Consider the following 19,055-nt stretch of genomic DNA (forward strand, 5'->3'; position numbering starts at 1 on the left):
AGGTGGCCTGAAGAGCAAAAGAGAACCAAGAAAAAACCCTACATACTATATACATTACCACACAGCGTCAACAAAAGCTTTATTATTCCTTCAGGCTTAAACTGAAGGAGAAATTCTGCCTGACAATTGTTCTCTGTTCCAATAGACTGTTTCTTTCACAGCACTGTCCCTGCCAGCTTTTGGCAGGTGTATTCACAGGAATGGCCATTTCTCTCATTAGATACTTAAAAAAAAAAAAAATCTATATTCAGAAGACCTTCTCATCATACAAACTACAAAGCCAGTGAGGTTGTCACCTGAAACTCAGATAAGGTTAAGCTGTGCTGATCACTTGACTGATTCTCCTTCCAGAAAGTGCTTAAACAAAATTTCACATCGTTTTGAAATAACTTGTTGCCTGATGACTGTTTATGTCACCAACTCTAAGGCTCAGGATGACTGGATTCTTTGTGATTCAGAAAGCTAAAATCTCCCCAGGTATTTTCTTTCCACATTTTCTAGTCTGCTTGAATGAGATGGGAGTGATAAGGCTTTTTTAAAGAAGCACATAAAATCTCAAACCATCAAGAAATATGAGATTCCACATTACAAATCTTTTAGCTTCCCATTTCAATTCATTAATTTTAATAAATGGGAAAAAAAGATAATGGAGGGTGCCTAGGGAACTGAAAAGTAGTTCTTCTGCCAAGTGGCACCAGCTGGTTGATAATTAGACACTTCAATAGCTGCACTGAAGCCCCACATTCTTGCATTATACTACAAAAACTGTTCTCACTACCCTCTTACCACTTGTACACTGATAATTAAATTAGCAGGACGTAGCCCTGGGACATATCCCATAATCCTCTGATTACCCACCTGATTGTTAACATCCAGAATGCTTTACTCAGACCTCTGTAAAATCTATACCTGTTAGGGACTGATCAGACCACCTTTGTTAGGGACTGATCAGGTTACCTTTGTTAAAGGCTAGGTGAAGTATGAAGCCAAACATGCAGTAGAAGCCAAGATAATCTGGTTTTTTTCACCTACAAACCACCTGGACACAGACACATTAAGCAAAGTCACTAAGTCAGGCTGAAGAAGAATGCAAGAGTTACTGCAAGGCACTTTGCAGACTCACCAATGCTGCAGAAATCCAATTAGTTTGGTTATCACTTTCCTCAACAAAAATTAACCACAACAACTAAACCAAAGAGCACAATTCTGTTTTGTACACAGAGAGAATTGTTCCTAACACAAGGGAATGAGACACACATAGATACTCTGCCCATCACCACAGTGGTATTTACTCAATTGATGGGATTTTACACAGGTCAGGCTGCAAGATACCTTGCTGTGAGCTTCTGCAAAAAGACACTTTGGCCTGAACCCTCCTTTGATAAAAAAGCTGCCTGGACAGTTTCTTTGGGGATTTCCTTTGCTTTTCTTCCATGACACAGTACAGCTACACTACACACAGCCACCTTTCTCAAGTTGCTTGAGAAAGGTGGCTCTACAAAATTCTAAGACTATGACACTGACTGAATGGATGCCTATGCTTTTGTTTTGTTTCTCAGCTTTTTTTTTCTCATTGAGATGATACTAACTTGATCAGCTCCTCAGGATTCCAAGGTTAGCACAGAATGAAGGCAGCCCAACTTGCTAAAACAAAACCAAGTTAACTAAAATACGCACTTGAAGGGGGGAATTGTAACAACAACCAAATATATCTTGAAATAGCCTTTCTTCCTATGAACTGGAAATACTAGCAGGATCACAAGAAAAATGCACACAGAGGTTAAAGTCTATAAGTTATTTAAATGTGCATGTCCTTGCCAACACTTCATTTCACAGCCCTCAATGTAACTCTTCTAGCTCAAAGAGCTAAAGGCTGTTAGAGTGTTATACAGTAATTTTATTTACAACCCAGGAATTCACTTTTTCCAATAGTGGTAACTTGTAGGCCCTGTCACATATCTCACCTGGTATCCTGATACACTGCTCCTAGGAACCACAGAAGAGACATTCATTTGTTGATCATCAAATTTCAAAATTTTCAAAACTGGTCTCTATCCAGTTAAGCTATTTTTCTTTCCTCCCAAATTCTATCACTGAGATGAGGGGATCCCTGCACTCACTCTCCTATCTCTTACCTGGATTACAAATAATTATTGTAATAAGCTTGTCAGTGCAACTTTGCTCTAACTTTCTACTCTGTCATCCAGAGAAGTAGGTCAAAATGCAGAAATAAAAAAAGACTACTGAAATACACCTCTAGAAAGTGTACCATGACAACTTATATAACCATTTCCCCAAGGAAATCTCAAGTGCATGAACAATAGAAACTGCAGAGGAGAGTGACTGTAATCATTAATGTAAAAAGACTTGTAGACTCATACATTTATTTAGAACCCAAAAGAAAACTAATGTAGTTTCCTCCACAGAGGTACAAAGCAATGGTGCTAAATCTGATTTGTGAATTATGTGGGCCTAACATATACAGATGATCTAGAATTACATCCAAGTCATATTCAAGGCAATATACACTTCAAATGCCTGCACAGTTGCTTCTAAATAAAAATTACAGAAGACCTTTGGAGACAGAGCATAAGTCTGGCCAAGATACAAACTGTTTCTCCTACTGCCAAGTGCAGCAGCTTGATAATCACAACTTCAAGATAAATGTGGGTCAAATCCTGCCCTTACATGCACATGTAGAACTCAGACAGTGAGAAAAGCCTAATTCCAGAAAACAGCTAAGCTCAGTCACCTGCACTTCCCATGGCATGTATGTATTTTTATGATCTGTTCTATCTTGACCTAACTTCCTGAAAATTATAAGCCCTATCAAGACAGTGAAAAAGAAAATAAACTCTGTAGTCAAAAACCTTACCAATGCTCCATGCCTCACAGAGAATTTTATAATACATGCTCAGAAATGCACATATAAAGGAAAGAATGGGTCTTGGACATCATGCAGACAAAAGACACCTGTGCACAGCATCAGGAAATTTCAAATATAAAATGGAATCACTCAGAATCTCCTTTAATAGCATCCTTAGTATCAGCTACACAAACACGCAGGCTTGTACTTTGCTTTCTTTCTTAAATACTTTTTTTCCTCAATTAATAGCCACTTCAGGATATAAACATCACAAGAAGGCTGCAAGTCCTACCTGTCCACAAGGAGCATTTTGCAAGGAGATGGTGAACATTCCCGACGTGCGGCTCTTTGCCAGGATGTACTGGCAGCTGGCTTGGAAAGTGTATTTGCGCCCATCAAAGGTCATGAAGTGAGTGTCTCCTGAAACTGAGCACTCAGCTGACAAACACAATAAATAATGCACTTAGGCATGTAGTAAGGACAGCATACTCTCCACAGTTATTGCTGCTGTAGAGTTCATAAACTCTGATAGATTCTATACTTATAAAATTGTATTTATATTGCAACCAGGTATTAGGAACACTGTTTTTCCTTCCTTATATATGGAGTTCCTACCAGATGCCAGGCCAGAACACCCGAACAACTCCTCCCCCAGAAGGAGGCACTAAGATCTGTCACCCTTATATGATGGGTATTTGATTCATGGCCCTTAAAACTGATTTTCAGAAACATTAACACATTTAACTCATAAGCTGGGCTATTGTAATATTTGATCTACTGAATGTGTAGATTGAAATAAAAATGCAAATTACATAAGGAAATGTCATATTAACATCTAAAAGTAATATTTACTGAAGTAAGAATTGAGTTATCAAACCATTAAGTATTCAAGACTTTCACACACCTGGACATGTAAAATTTGTACAGATCCACTTCCCTCCAGTGCAGGTGCTGAAATCAAAACAAAAAGTTTTCATACTTTTATTCTGTGAATGATACACAGCTGCCCCTCAATTGTTCTTCCTGGATTCCTTCTCTATGGAATGAGCACCAAGTCTCTTGAGTCTTACAAGAGTCTAAAACAGAGTTATCACTGTCTTTAGAATGGCTGGAAGCCTGTCATGAGGACATGATCATGGAAATTTCCTCCATGCTACCAGTGACAATATAATTTTTTGAGAATAAACACAAGCAATTTGAATCTTATTACTCTTAAAGATAAGAATTGTTAGGGGGGGGAAAAAAAAAGGTTGCACATAGGCAAGCTCATCCCTTTTCTTCAGTTAAGGCGATCCAATAAAAGGCATCTTCTCTTCTCAAATATTTCTTTCCAATTTAGAAAATTAACTTAGAAATTCCAGAACAGCAGTTTAATGTCAGAATTACATTAGGCTCTTTATGTCCAAGTGAACAATACAAACAGGAGACAGTCAGCATAGTTCTCCTGTTAAGATTTTGAATTCTAGATTATTTTTAAGGGAGAGCTCAATGGAAAAAACAGCACTAAATATTACAGTATTCTCTCCAATATTTTTCACTTTCTCTTCTTCCACATTAACAGCTCACTAGTTTCTCTTTTCCATAATTGCAAAAGATAGACAGAACAACAATTTTTATGTAGAAACAGGGAGCACTTACCAAGTTATCCAATTTCTAAGTGAAATAGGCCTTGAAAAAGTTGTTTCATATGATCATTAAAGGATGATTGGTTCACAACATAAGAAAAATTACTCACCAATTATTACATTCTTCGTAAACCACTGAACCCATTTGAAAGACACTTCCATGGTAGTCACAGGGACAGTCTGTAGGCTTAACACACAATTCATTTTCATATATTAAGCCTAGAAGAAATAAAATTACAAAAAAGTGAAATATCCATGACCATGGCTGACAGAGCACTAACAGTTATATTCAAGGACACCACCAATGGTCACTCATGTATGATAATAAATCTCTAGAACATTTGTTAGTAATTTCCTCCAAAAGAAGTACATTTGAATTATATCAAATGAATTTTTTTACAGGGATCAAGTCACTAAATTTCTTGAGATACAGTAAACATAGTGGAAATAAATATTTAATTACAGGGTGAAAGGGAGAGAAACCACACACACAAAATAACAAACCCAAACATACAGGTCATGCTGCTTTGAGTACCTTTGGCTAATTTTTTAAACACATTTGCAAATCTTTGCCTCTATGGTCCTCATTTTATTGTTTTTTTTGCCATTTTTTCCTTATTACTATCATTATTCTTTTCTGACCGGAGAACCAGAAGGGAAAAAAGGATTTACCAAACCATAAAAAGTATCATTTATGACAAATATAATTAAGCTTATAAATAATCAGAGTACATATAAGAGGCAGGACTTGAAGATCCATGTGACAACTTTCTCTGTCCTCTTTTTGACAGAATTCTATATTCAATAGAAGCCAATAACTAGGGGAAACAGGAAAAAATAAAAGGGTAAAAAAAAATAAAAGAGAAAAAACCCAAGTCACCAAAGCCCCTACCAACAAAAACCAATCATCAACCACCGCAATCAGGAGGGTTCCTGCCCTGTAACAACAGAGCAAACCCTGTTTTTCACTGAAACTGTGCAGCTCTACAGAATATGAATCTGAGCTGAAACCTATTCCTACTTTTTATAGGGAGGAAAAGGCTCTTGTTAGCAAGGAAAACAAGGTCAGCTCCCCACACTGCTGGCACTCTGTCTGAAAAGAGCTCCTGCATTTAATCCAGTCAGGTTTTACAGGGATGTAAAGCCTGGGGAGGAGCACCCTGAACGCTGCAAGGAGCCAGGTGTGTACCTGAGAGGCAGAACTCACCATCTGGGCAGTAGCAGCCATCGATGCAGTGCAGCTCACTGCCAATGCACTGTGATTGTTGGTGGCAGGAAACTGGGCAGCAGTTGATGCACTCGCTGTAGGTCAAGGGCTCAGCACAGGTAATGACTGAAACACAGAAACAGGCAGAGGGAATAAAAGGTCCAGAGCTACTGTCACAGGGCTTACATGGATTGCACGTGTTTCTTTCAGGCATGTATTTTCTGGCATGTCAGTTGAGTGTCTAGATAAACATAGTCAAAACAATAGCTTTCCTAACACAGAGAATTGATACATATTTACATATTCACATCCTCGCCATTAAAAGTAATGATCTTAAATTATGTTTTTTCACAGCAGAGCTATTTAGATTCTCATACCATCATCAGAAGCAGTCAGAACACCCATTAATAGAAATTTTTTTGGAGCCATAGTACCTAACTTCTGTCATAGAAGATAAAGCAGTTTTGGTGCTGTGCTCCAGGGAAGTGAACAAGTTAAATAACCTCCTTCAAACTTATTTGTAGGATGAAGCCCTATGCAAGTGCAATTTAAAATTATTTTTAAGACTTGTGACATTTTATGTATCACAAAGCCATGAAGACTTTGACAATATTTGAAAGAGCAGCTCCGGGAAAATCAAAATGGTTAATCACTTTATAGAAACACATTGTAATAAACTCAGTGCTTTAAATAAATTATTTAAATTAATATTAAAGAGAAAATCCATTGCATTTATGTAGTCTTGAAGTGAGTTTGACTCCCTTAATAGCTTCATTAAGAACTATATGAGTCCAAAATTAGAAGAAGGCAAAGAACTAAAACTACTAAGGGCACCCTTTTCAAAATGCAAGGAGCAGGCAGCATTTCCAAGTACAAGGGCACAGGCATTACCACACTGCTGGAAGTGCACTCTCCATCCATGGAGTGGCTTTCCTGCTTGAGCACACGCTCTGGCATACTCAGTGAGGGCTCGACACCAAGTTGCATCATCAGCTGCTGACCTTACACAAAGAAAAAATGACATTGTTTTGTGCCTCCATTCAAACACACACTCATAACCTTGTGAATGCTCCTGCATGGCATTCATCCCATGCTGTTTGAATCTAACAGTGTTCTAGGGTACTGTGCTGTTGGACCAGGTTAAAAGGCTTAAAAGGATAAAAACTTTCTGCCACCCTTGAAGAGAAGTCATCAATATAAATACCAATGCATTTGAGACCTGGCTTTTTCTGAATAAATCCAGAAAAGCTAGAAATACAGCAATAGAAGGAAACTTCAATAAAGACCTTGATTTTTACAGGAGTAATATTCTGTGGAAAACTCACAAGAAGTGGAAAATTTCTACCAGTGAGCCACCAGAGTACAAGAAATGGAAATTATCTTCTGACCGGCATGATTTTTCTTTTTTTTTAATTTAACTAGTCAGACCAGGAGTGTAGCAGGTTATGAAATGTTAGCATAAGTTCAAATGGTTATCAAATTCCTCTTTTCAGTGGATTAACATACAGCTTGCAAAAACTGACCCATTCACTATGACTTTTTTTTGTTATAGAAAGAAGGTTCTAGACTGGCAGAAAGCACCTAAGGATGTTGCACACTCAGAATCAAAACTGATGACATGCCTGGAGGAGACAGACTAACAGATCAGAAAAGTATCTGGGCCTGAATTTGGTCATTCTTACATCACAGAAAGCAGTAACAACTCCAAAGCAGAAGAACTAGAACAAGTGAGAAAAGCAAGATAACAGAACAATGTTAGATAAAAACTTGCATGCAGAGAAAGCCACAAATCAGCTCATTTAACATTTATAATTAATTCTTATGAGAGAAGGACCATGTTTTTTTATAATATCTTTGGAATTAGCCAAAAACATTCACTTACATGCAGAGATCATTTGTGCAGCTTGCCATAAAAGAAAGAGGACTCACATACTCATGACATTGTTTAAATGGGGGATGTAACAGGATATTGCACAGAGCATATGCCCTCTGAAATGAAAGAGACAGCTGTTGTAATGAAGTTTTCAAAAATAAACATCAGCAGAATAAGACAGAATGCTGTGGAAAATCAGAATAGACATCTGTCTGTGTCTAGGAATCGCTTTCCTCTCGCCCAATAGAAGCAGTGTTTAGCAACACATTGCTCCCCATGTCAGAGTTTCCATAACATTGAATCAAGGTCATGCCAGTGGTAGTAAAACATATCCCTTCCCCAAAAAGGGCACAGATAATCTTTCAGCTAAGCCAAGACGACCCGAAAAAAGCTTGCATTTTAATTGAATTACACAGTAAAAGGCAGGAGAAATAAACCATAGCTGGCACCAGCTTTAGCTTCAAAGCACTTTAATTTAAGGGTTATATCCTGAAAATACTAATTAAAATGAAAAATTACTTCAAAGTCATGGAAAAAAAGCAACAATAATTTGCTTTTTAAACACTGGCAAATTAGCTATGTTCTGACTGGTTTTGTTTCCTTGCTTCTTTCTATCCTTCCTACAGATAAGTTCTAGAAGAATCCCATATTTTACAACTTGTCAGTCATTCAGATTCATAGTCAAACACTTCTATTGGTTTCCATGCAGACAGTATAATATTTGAAAATAATTAAATATGGAAGAAAAGGGGAGGAGCAGTGGCGTGATAAGAAGACCAGGGAAGACCTGCTGCAGCAATGATTTTAACTAAACTACCCCAAAGAAATGCAAATATTTCCAGTCTCCTTCAAAACATTAAGAGTTGTTAAACTATTCATTGAAAATTAAAATTAAGTCAAATCCTTGCTCCAGTTAGAATCACCAGCTATGGCAATAATCCTTTTGTGTTGATGCAAACCTGCAGAGATTCATGGCTTTGTGTCAGGCACGGTGGTTCATTGAGAAGAGATTTATCCCAGCTGGGTGTTCCTTGTGGAGGATTTTCCTGCCAGCTCTCTACAAATTCTGTTATATCATCTGTCAGTTTTCCTAGACAAACACACAGAGTCACACAGTGACTTGGAAGAGCAACAGTTCTTCTGTAGGATTTCCCAGGGAAATATTTCAATAATCAAAGCACATCAAGAAGAGAATACCTAACCCTTCCTACCACTAAGTGAATCAGCTGAAATCAATCTGATCCTTTCAAGAAGCAAAAAATATTTTTAAAAGGAACCACAGAAATAGTCTTTCAGATGGCACAAAGCAGATTACTCAGGCAATTTGACAAGGAATGGATTTAAGGGAGAAGGACTGTGCCTGCCTTAGTCCATCAATGGAATAAAGAAAAGAAAACCTTTAATAAAAAGCTTAAATAAATTAACAAATAATACATAGGTCTATGCTGCTACTTTATACAAAAGTCCCAACAGGGAGTCTAAAACCCAAGAACAATGAGGCATTCCTGGATCACTGCAGTGGTACAAAATCTTTGTCTGAATTAACCAAATGCAGATGTGACTCTTATTTAAGCAGAAATATCCATGCTAGGGTTAAACCAAGTAATAGATCGTTATTATTGTGATCCACCTTGGACAGGTGGTGACATTGATTACTGGTTGGGTCACCCACAAAAGCACCTCTTGCCACATCCTTACTACTGTTGCTCCCCAAGCTAAGTGGATAAAACTCATGTACAGAGAATTCACTCACTTGTGCTACAAATGCAGCTTTAAGGGACTGAGAAAGGCGAGAGGAAAAGTCCCTGGGGAAATGACTCCTTGATCTTGGTATTAGTACAAACAACTTGATTTAGTGAGCAAAGTGTTAGTGGGGTAATGACTGTCAACAGTGAAGGGCTGGTGCTTTCTGAAACTGAGGGGAATGCATTTACAGAGGAAACCACATCCACTCTGAGCTTTGAAGCAGTGCTCCATGGAAATATCCTCAAGTTAAAGAGGAGGTGCCAACAGTTAAACTGTTCAAAACTATGATTCCCAGAAGTTTTCATGACCTCACTTGAGATACTTCTCAAGGGACCTGATCTTTTTCCCCATTTTTTTTTCCTTACTCATTTTATACATGTCTTGCCTTTTGAAAGTGTCTGAAGTTGACATTGAAAAATCACTGATTGTTTTTGAAAGCACTAACACATGTGCAATGCCAGATCAAACAGGATTTGACAGTTTTCATTCAGTTGATTTACTAATTATTGATTTAGTTCCAATAGCAATACCTCAGGCTTTCACATGCCACAAAACAGCTAAAAGGGCAGTGAACATTTAAACACAAATTTTACTTTTCAGGTCCCAGGAAACTGAAGTAAAAATACCATTGTAGATAATGGACTAAGACAAGTTGAAGATCTTCCTCCCTAGAGCCCCACCTACAGGGAAATCAGGCCTCTTCACTAAATATCATTTAGTGGAAGAATTTCCATATAATGTTTTCCATTTCCAAAGTCACATCTTAAATTCAATCAGCATTACAACTGAAAACTAAGCAAAGTAACATTTATTTCACCAGAAAACACACACCAAAAAACCCACAAAAAAACCCTAAAACAAAACAAAAAAAAACCACACCAAAGACCACATTACTCAACAGGAAGTATCTTAAATACTGACCATAACTGGTTTCCAGATCATCCTGCATAACAGCATTATTGTTTCCACACAGTCCATGGGTTTTGCCCAGGTACTCTGGTGCCATTTTGATGTACACTGCAGAGGTTCCATCCCAAGCCAGGGTAAAGGCATACTGGTGCCTGACCAGGAAGTATCCAGCCAGTTTCTGGATGTGTAAGTTTCCAATAACATAAGGTAATTGTACTCTGGAATGACACACACGTTTGAAAAAGTAACCATTAAAAATAAATTACTTGTTGATGCCTTCCTCATGCAACTGAAAATCCCTGATGTAAATATTGAATAACTCCATTAAACCAAATTAATTTGCAAATAGCAACAAAAATCATGAATGTCAGTGATTATACTTAATTCTATATACCACATATTAGGTATCACCTTTCTCAGACACTACTCTGTAAAGGGAGAGTAATGATTACAGCTGTGATCTAGATACTTTCTCAGCCTATCAAGGAATAGGTTTGCATCTCTATTATCAAAATGGTACCACAATATTAACTCCAGTGCAAATACAGCATTAGAAACATGACAATTACCCAAATCCTTTATAGGTGACTTCACTGCTCATCTTTATCTGTTCATCTCCAGAAAAGAATAAACTAATGGACCTTTTGCAGGAATAAGGAGAAGAATGGCATTCAGGATCATTATTCACCTGCCAAATAAAAATCACAAAAGCCAGCGTTTTAATCAAATTCTTTGCAATAAATTTGTAACAGAACTAATACCCCTAAATCTGCACTCAGCGTGGGAGCAAGAAGTTTGGTCCCCCTCTTGTGGAAAAAACTGAGCAGTGTTTTCATAGCCATGGTCATGGAGTGGTCTTTTCACAGCCTTGAGTGAACAAAGCAGGCTTGGTAAGGACACACATCAGTCTCATTCCAGCTGTTTACATTCTATGCTATGGCAGTGGTAGCCCACATCACATTACAATCACATCTAGATTGCATTTTACAACCCCCTTGTCTCAAGTTATTTTTAATCTCTTAAAATTAATACATTATTAGCATTTCAACAATAGTTCAAAAGAATGTAAAAGTATCATTCCCTACCTGTATGGAAAAGCTCTGCTCATCTAATTCAGCATGTCTCACGAGGGCATACGTGGATTTCCCAGAAAAGTAATAATAGAGTCCATCAAAAGTTTCAAAATTATACTGGCCCCATGTCCTGCATATATGATCTCTTTCAGCACCTGTGTTATGCACTAACAAAAGGAGAGTCACTTGAGACACAGCGCTGGTTTTTTGATACAAACAGGAGCTGAGAAGGGGCAGTGCATGAGACATGCTGTGAAATATAATAACATAAAAGAAAGGAGGGAGAAAATGCTCCAGCATCAAGGGAGCCTTTAGGCAGAGAGCAGTCATTGTAGCTGTGGGAACACGAGTGCAGCCCCAGAAACCCAGTCAGATTTCTCTTTACACACCTGTCTGGCACCTCGCTCCTGTCGCATTGAACCGACTGCAGTCGCACTGCTCCCTGTAGGCACACTCGCCTCCGTTAAAACATGTAAGGGAATCTGAGGGGGGAAAAAGGCATGTCAAAAAAATTCTGATCATTTTCTTCCTTAAGACCCAGTTCTTGCACTGAGTAACTCTGAGAATAACAGGAGTTGCTAACTTAGCATTCAGTTAGCATTAAGCTCTGCCAGGAAGAGAGCAGCCTACCTCAGAAATAAATGTGTTCTGATCCCAGCTGTGTATCCATACCTGCCTGCCCTCCTTCTATCTTACAGCTTCCAAGTACCCCAACCACAAACACTTTCCAGAAAGACACAGATCCCTGACTTGCTATGACAGGTTTGGGTTTGGGGGAGGGAGGAGTTGTTTTGTTTTTTTAATATGCCCTATGAAGATCCCTATCAAAATATGACAAAAATTTCCAGTGTCTAAAGATAAATGCACACAAGCAGAAATAAAATTTCCTGTTATCAAATTTAAACTTTGTGATTAATTTTTTTAATTATGACCCATTTACTTATTTTGCTAGTATTTGCTCCTATAAAGTTTGTTTAGGAAATGATTTTAATAATTTACTATTACGCTATCATAGTAGTTTTGGCACTTTAGAACAAAAACTGAGATCGCTCTTGTTGCAGAAAGCAGACAAGTTGCTCAGAAGAAACTGTTTCAAGAAGACGGAAACTGAAAGCTTGGTCATCTTTTCATTATCTTTACAAATACATAATTATTGAAAAATAACCCTAGAATAGTTTTGGTTGGAGGGGACCTTAAAAATCATCTCATTCCAACCCCACTGGACCAGGTCTTTCAAAGCCCTATCCCACCTGGCCTTGAACACTTCCAAGGATGGGCATCCACACTTCTCTGAACAGCCTATTCTAGTGTCTCGCCACCCTTATAGTAAATTATTCCATATTTATATCTAATCTAAACTTACTGACTCAACTTCAAGCCATCCCCACTTCCATTTGCAATCACATTATAAATACTAAGTAACTACTTGAAGATTTTCAAAATATCCCAACAATTAATTTTGATTCCCTTGGTTTCAACAAAACAAAATGGGGAAAAGCACAGAACGGGGAAAAGCACAGAAAGGGGGAAAAAGCAGGCCATGCTCAAAAGAACAAGGCAGGTAGACAAAGTAAAAGGCAATGTTTCTTTGCCTGTCCTGCTAGCCCAGCTATCCTGCTCCCTTCCCTGCCTGGCCAGCACCAGGTCAATAAAAAATCATGCAAGCACCGTGCAGAAAGGTCCCTACTTGCACTGACTGAGCCATCTCATTTACATGCTCACAGTGACCAATCTTGTCAATAATGCAAAAGCCTGTTCCTCTTGTCAAGAGAGGCAGACATTGATCTCTTTCATCTTGACTGCTGTGAGACCTGTGTAACCAGAGCTCTGGTCTCTGTTCTTTGCTTCTCTAAGATTGTGCCCTGTTGCCTGTCCAGTTACAATAATGTGCAATTAGGCTGCAAGTCATGTTCCTCTGAGCTGTAGAGGAAGTTAGCCCCCTTTTGATGTTTCAGGTTGAATGATTCCACTCCGAGCATGGCTCAGGTAACCTGCTCCAAGCCCTGTTTGTTCAGATTGTGCAAACAGTCAGCTGACCTGGGACCCTTACTGTCACTCTGAAGGATTTCCCTGGCTCTCCTCAGAGAGAAAGGGTGTTAGTCAAACCTGAATCAAAAAATAAAATTACTCAATCACAAGCATTTCTTCTTTATGAAGACCTCTTCTGTCTGTGTATGATTCCAAGAAAATATGGTAATCTCAATTGTTGTGTTTGTTTATATCCCTTTCCACATCATTTTTAAGTGCCTTTCCTTACACTGCATAGAACAGCTGTGTGTGCAAACATTAGTTATCCCTAAGCAGGTAATGAGGAAAGCAGCATTGTTTCAGATCACATTTTGAGCTCCTACTACTGTAAATGTGGCCTCCTTTAATCATCTCGTTCTGCTCCATTAACACAGAAATACTTCCCAAACTATTCAGAATGAACATCCTGTAACAAGGTGTTCATTCTAATCTTTGACTTTAAAGGAATATGAGCTCTCCAAATAAGCTAACCCATATGACCACATCAAAAGTTTATCTCTCCCCTAGAAACGTGAGAAACATTTTAATACTTGCAGAAAGGGAAGAGATGTCAAGCTAACTGAAAGTTAGAGTTAGGAAAACCTAGGGAAGAATATTTTGTCCTCCATTAACCTGAAAGTAACACCCACTGAAAACTCCCCAGCTCCTCTTTCCCCTCTGACATTATGCCAGTTGAGTGCACTGGATTGGAATCTGAAACTGAAAACTGGTGAGACTTTTCTAGCAGGAAACAGCAGGTCTAAGCAGCATGATTTGACTCACACAAGTAATCATGGGATTTCTAACCAGTGTCACCACTAGAACCTGCAGATCACCCTGATAATACCACCACTGCTGTGATGAAGCAATCAGCCTCAAAATCATTCTTTATCAAATAAGGTGAAGACTTGGGATGCTCTTGTAACACGGGTCTGAATTATTCTCTGCTGTTCTCAGCTTAAATACTCTAAACCCCCACAATTGCTGACTGCAATCTTGCATCTTCATCAAAACACACATTTATTTTGAAATATTATTATTGATGCAAGATATTTTTTGGCTTTGTATCTCAGATACGGCAGACATTTTGCTTCATCTACTTTCTTACATTACTTCTTCTCCAATAAACACTTAAAATCTCTTGAATTTATTAGAGCTCAAATTGAACTCTATGTCCTGACTTGCTCATTCATGATTTGGTCTTCTAATCCAACATGCTCATTAGGAATAAAATAAGTAATTTATTAGTGTGGAGCCTCTCAGCATGAATTGAGATAGAGTTATTAAACAAATGCTCTCCTCCTGGAACACAAGCAGGTAACTGCAAATAAATCTTCTCTATGTATTCCACACAAAACAAGATACTAAATCAAAGACATCTAAATTAAACTTCTTTCACTTTCGTTCAAGGAAACATCCATTCTGAAATATTTGCTTTTTGCTTTAACTATCACATGAATACAAATGCTTGAGCTCAGGTCTGACCTCATGGTAATACACCATTATCACCATTACACCACTAACTCTTGAAGATTTGTGCCTGATGTGTACCATCCCATGAGTATTTTTACATAAAACATTAAGTATTTCCTAGTGCTACTTTTTTTTCTACTATTTAAGACACAGCATGAAAAAAAATTGCATTAATTTGAATAATGAATAACTTAAAGCAAAATAGTAGAAACAGGTTTCCTTTTAGGGTATTCATTACTAGATTCACTTGGACAGAAAAGTTTAAGTATGAAAAATTAACTTAGAGATCTGAAGAAATTAAGTTTTGCTTAAGCAAGAAAGATACAAGGTCCTGCCCATACCTTCAGTTCTTATGATTCTGCCTCGATATCAACTTTTGACCCAAACATTTTTAGAAATTTGGAGTCATTTACAGAAATAGATTCTTCAGAAATCTTTAAAAGTTGCACATTTTTTAAGTTGCTATGCAAGAGTTGGAGAGTAGTTCAGTTGAAGAGTCTGAAGGTAATCATAGTACTAAAATCACCAATTATTTAAAACTCAACAAATTTTATTCTTGAAAAGGTTTAAAAGGAAAGCAGATCAGGGTAAGAATTTGCAAGAAACCTAAATTAGATTTAGAGCCACACACAAAAGAGTAGAATATATGCTTAAAATGTAATACTTAAAATTTTGCAGTCAACATCTTGAAATTCTGTATTTTGCAACTCTGCATAACTTCCACCGCACATTTCTTTAGGTGCAAGCTTTCAGGCGTTTCTTCAGCTATGGGAGAATCAATACAAGAAGTATCTCCTGCTTTCTTTTTCACCCTTCAACTCCATAGTGTTTGAAAGCACTTGCCTGCAATGGCACAGGTTTTCCCTGGCATGCAGGCTTGCTCTAGGATGCAAAATTTTCCTCTCTTGCATTCTGAGGTGAATTAGGTGGGTGCAATTTCAACCCTTCAATTCCAAGAGCCTTTCTGCATATTTTCTGCTCTGATACACCTCCTTAAATCAGTTCACAAGCACACATTGTAAGGGACAAGTATCTTCTATGATTCATGCCTGATACAGCATTTCAAAACAAGGAAATCTGTAGTGTTTAGATTGTTAGAAATTCTCAGCAGTAGCCTGAATACTCCCAGAAATAATTTGGTTTACTTGTCCCAGCTTCTTAATATGCTTTAGCTCAGGAGTTTCCTGTTTGGGAATTGAGGGGGTTTTTACATTTGGGTTTTTTGGGGTTTTTTTGCATGAATAAGATTTGTGTGGAAGGAAGTCAAAAGTCAAACAGTTACATAAACTACAAGTAAGCTTCAATTATTCTGATACACATTTCAAATCCTATATTCCCTGGTTACAAGAAACTAACACAGAACTATTTTCTTAGCATTTGCTTGTGCTATAGTAAGTTTGTTGTTTCATTAACAGATAAGACACAAGTATCACTTTCTGAAATGCTTTCAATTGACTAATACAACACAAAGGTAAAGAGATGTCTTGCAAAAGTCATGCACTCATTCCACATAAAACATGTTGGTTTATCTTCATAGAGTCACAGAATGCAAGAAAACCTGGTATTGCAGGAAGAATCGATTGTAACAATCTCATTATAATCACAGTTCTAAAAGTATATGAAAGAATAATTTTCTTAGAGAAATTGCTAACTTAGAGAAAGCAGCTGACAGCCTGCCTTGCTGTTTTGGTTTGGGTTTTTTTTTTTTTTTTTTTTTCTGTCATTAATTTGGGTTTCCATTTGTTCACGTTTTTAACCAAAGAAGGTTTATTATTTCACATATCCTGATGCTTGCAAATCCCACTCCAGGGGCAGAGTTATTGCAGCTAGCATTTCTCTTTAAACTGGAGAGACTAAAAACGATTTTTTTCTATTTTTCTAAGTATTAGGAGCACTGTACAAAACAGATGAAGTTATTCTTTTGTTTTGTTTTTAATGTGTCTTTCGTACACAGACAACAATAGATTCCATTTGCCACACACATCACTTTAATATGATTTAAAAAGGAAACTTCCAAGCCTATGTATTCCACTGTTTAAAAGAATTTAGTAATGCTGATTTTATTTGCCTTCAAGTATGGGCAATCACTGATAATTTTTAAGGCCTGTCTTCAACAATACTGCCTTTCCAAAACAAGTGCATCAGAAATGGAAAAGCCATATGGAATATTTTTGCCTCACAGAACTACCAATTAGAAAGATACCAAAAACTTTGCACTGTTACATCTACAGAGAGCAATAAAATCCAATTCTTGCCGTCATAACCACATCCTCCTTTAGAAGCTTATGAAGCCATGTGATAAGTGAGCATGAGACACTTGAAAATATTTTGTTTTCCCTAGCTTCACATTTGTTCTTCCATTTCTTAAATTACAGGCCTGTTTAAGAAGCAATTCACTTGCACATAAACCCTTGACAAAAGCTCTTTAACAGAAATCTTGCAACTTCTATTTATGTGCATTGATTTTTTTTTTGCACACTTGAACAGTAATACATCTTAGAAGCATTTTTCCAGATCTGAAGTAAAAAAATGAAACCTACTAATCCCAAGTGAAGAAATTTTTACTAGGCAAAGACTAAACCCAGGGAAGCAAATAATTATTGTGACAAATTTCTCAGCATGATCTGTTTATCTTTTCTTCATAAGTTGCTTTATTTAGTGTTTAAGAAATATAACTTTGTGGTCAATAACAACCCTCAAAAACATAGGAATTTTGGCTAATATAGAGTGCAAGGTTTCTAAAGCAATTTTTTCATACACAACATAGCTTTGATTTTTTTCATATACTGGAGAGACCTACATAGGTAATAGCTTTTATTTGAGCAATATTATGCTTCTCTATACTCTTGTATCATTCCTCCATGTTCAGCTACACATTTCCCAAAAGCTTCTGAAAATATTGTGAAGACATTAAAAGCTTTTGGAGATGACATAACTCTGGTCACAATTCACGAGTCCATTCCTACATCATCTTGTCTGTTGGGCTGTAAAGCTATGGGGTGCAAATTGAGACTCTTCATGGCAGGTCCCACATGCAATGCAATCAGGTTGACTGAAGAGAAACTAAAGGGTTTACCTCACTAACTACAATTACTCTGAATTATCTTGCCTCATTCTTCTCCTTTATACAAAGCAAGCAAGACACAGACACTTGTCAGAGTTAGCACAGATCTTTACCCTTTGGCAAAGATACTTTTAAGCCTGTCCACTTCACTTCTGAAAATAAGACAGATCAAAAAACCAAAGATGCACATTCCTCAAGCAATTGCCCACCACTGCAAGCTGGTGGCCAAAAGGACCTTATCCTGCTAACCCATAGATCATACACACAAAAAAAGACATCAGCAGGTTACCTCAGCAAAAACAAACAAACAACCTCCAAACACAAAAAAAGGTACAAGACATGCAATTGCATGGTGTCTAAACATCAATCCACATTTTTTGGTATACCACCACAAGAGAAGATTGCCTCTCTGAAAATTCTGCATTACAAAACATGCAGTTAGGAACAGTCTTTCAAATTATCAAACCAGAACCGGGTGTAAACTTGAAGCTAGGTGAAACCCCATGACAAGTTTCCATACTCCTGGGTACTTCTGAGACCAAACAAGGTAGAGCCTCATTATCATTGAGGTCTGTAATAGCTTTTTTGGGATTTTTTTTATTTCCTAAGAATGATTAAACAATGGAAAAAATAAGGGACAAGAGAAGTTCACTTTATGTAGAAACATAAATAACTTACTGGATGGTCCACATTTCCTATTGTGAATTCTCCTGTTGCGAGACAAGGACATTGCTGTAGGTGAAGTGCTATAAGCTGCAAACCCAGGGTCCTTTCAGAAAGAACAAAGAAATCAGTAGCTATACACAAGGCACCTAAAAATCTCTTGTCTTTCAGTAAATTTACAATTTTTATTAAGATTGTTGCTTCATATTTTCTTTCTATAAAGTTCTCAAAAACTCCATTTTAAAGTAAAAAGTACACTCTCCTCAAGACTGCAATATTTTTTCTTTTTCCTTCCTCTTACATACTTCTTACTGAAGATTTCTGCTCAGTAGACTAGCTAGCCCAGAAGGAAACAAAAAATTTATTACTTTATCATCTTGAATTCTTGATGGGAGGATTGGGATGGAGCATTTGCTGCTATTGGTGGTTGATTTAGTTACCTGCTTGCAGTTATGTGACATTTTTCTTCGCTGAGCTTTTTCCCAGAAAGAGCAGGGAGAAAGCAGAAAGAAAGAAAGGTGACTCCCTCTGAGGAGCCATGAACAAGGA

The 19,055-nt window shown here is 37.4% G+C and overlaps 1 protein-coding gene across 1 annotated transcript in view; it reads right to left on the reverse strand.

Annotated features, from left to right (window-relative positions):
• OTOG (otogelin) overlaps positions 1–18,601 on the reverse strand; it is an 88,062-nt gene extending 69,461 nt beyond the window's left edge. Inside the window, exons 1-12 of the mRNA XM_033063836.1 lie at positions 18,522–18,601; positions 11,689–11,781; positions 11,312–11,466; positions 10,796–10,914; positions 10,239–10,444; positions 8,531–8,661; positions 7,581–7,687; positions 6,590–6,699; positions 5,699–5,824; positions 4,602–4,710; positions 3,771–3,817; positions 3,159–3,304 (exon numbers count right to left, since the gene is read on the reverse strand). Coding sequence (XP_032919727.1) covers positions 3,159–3,304; positions 3,771–3,817; positions 4,602–4,710; positions 5,699–5,824; positions 6,590–6,699; positions 7,581–7,687; positions 8,531–8,661; positions 10,239–10,444; positions 10,796–10,914; positions 11,312–11,466; positions 11,689–11,781; positions 18,522–18,573 — 1,401 coding nt within the window. The 5' untranslated portion in view covers positions 18,574–18,601. The remainder of the gene's footprint in view (positions 1–3,158; positions 3,305–3,770; positions 3,818–4,601; positions 4,711–5,698; positions 5,825–6,589; positions 6,700–7,580; positions 7,688–8,530; positions 8,662–10,238; positions 10,445–10,795; positions 10,915–11,311; positions 11,467–11,688; positions 11,782–18,521) is intronic.
• Positions 18,602–19,055: the final 454 nt, after the last annotated feature.

The sequence above is a fragment of the Catharus ustulatus genome, chromosome 6 (assembly GCF_009819885.2).
Source record: "Catharus ustulatus isolate bCatUst1 chromosome 6, bCatUst1.pri.v2, whole genome shotgun sequence".
Lineage (NCBI taxonomy): Eukaryota > Metazoa > Chordata > Aves > Passeriformes > Turdidae > Catharus > Catharus ustulatus.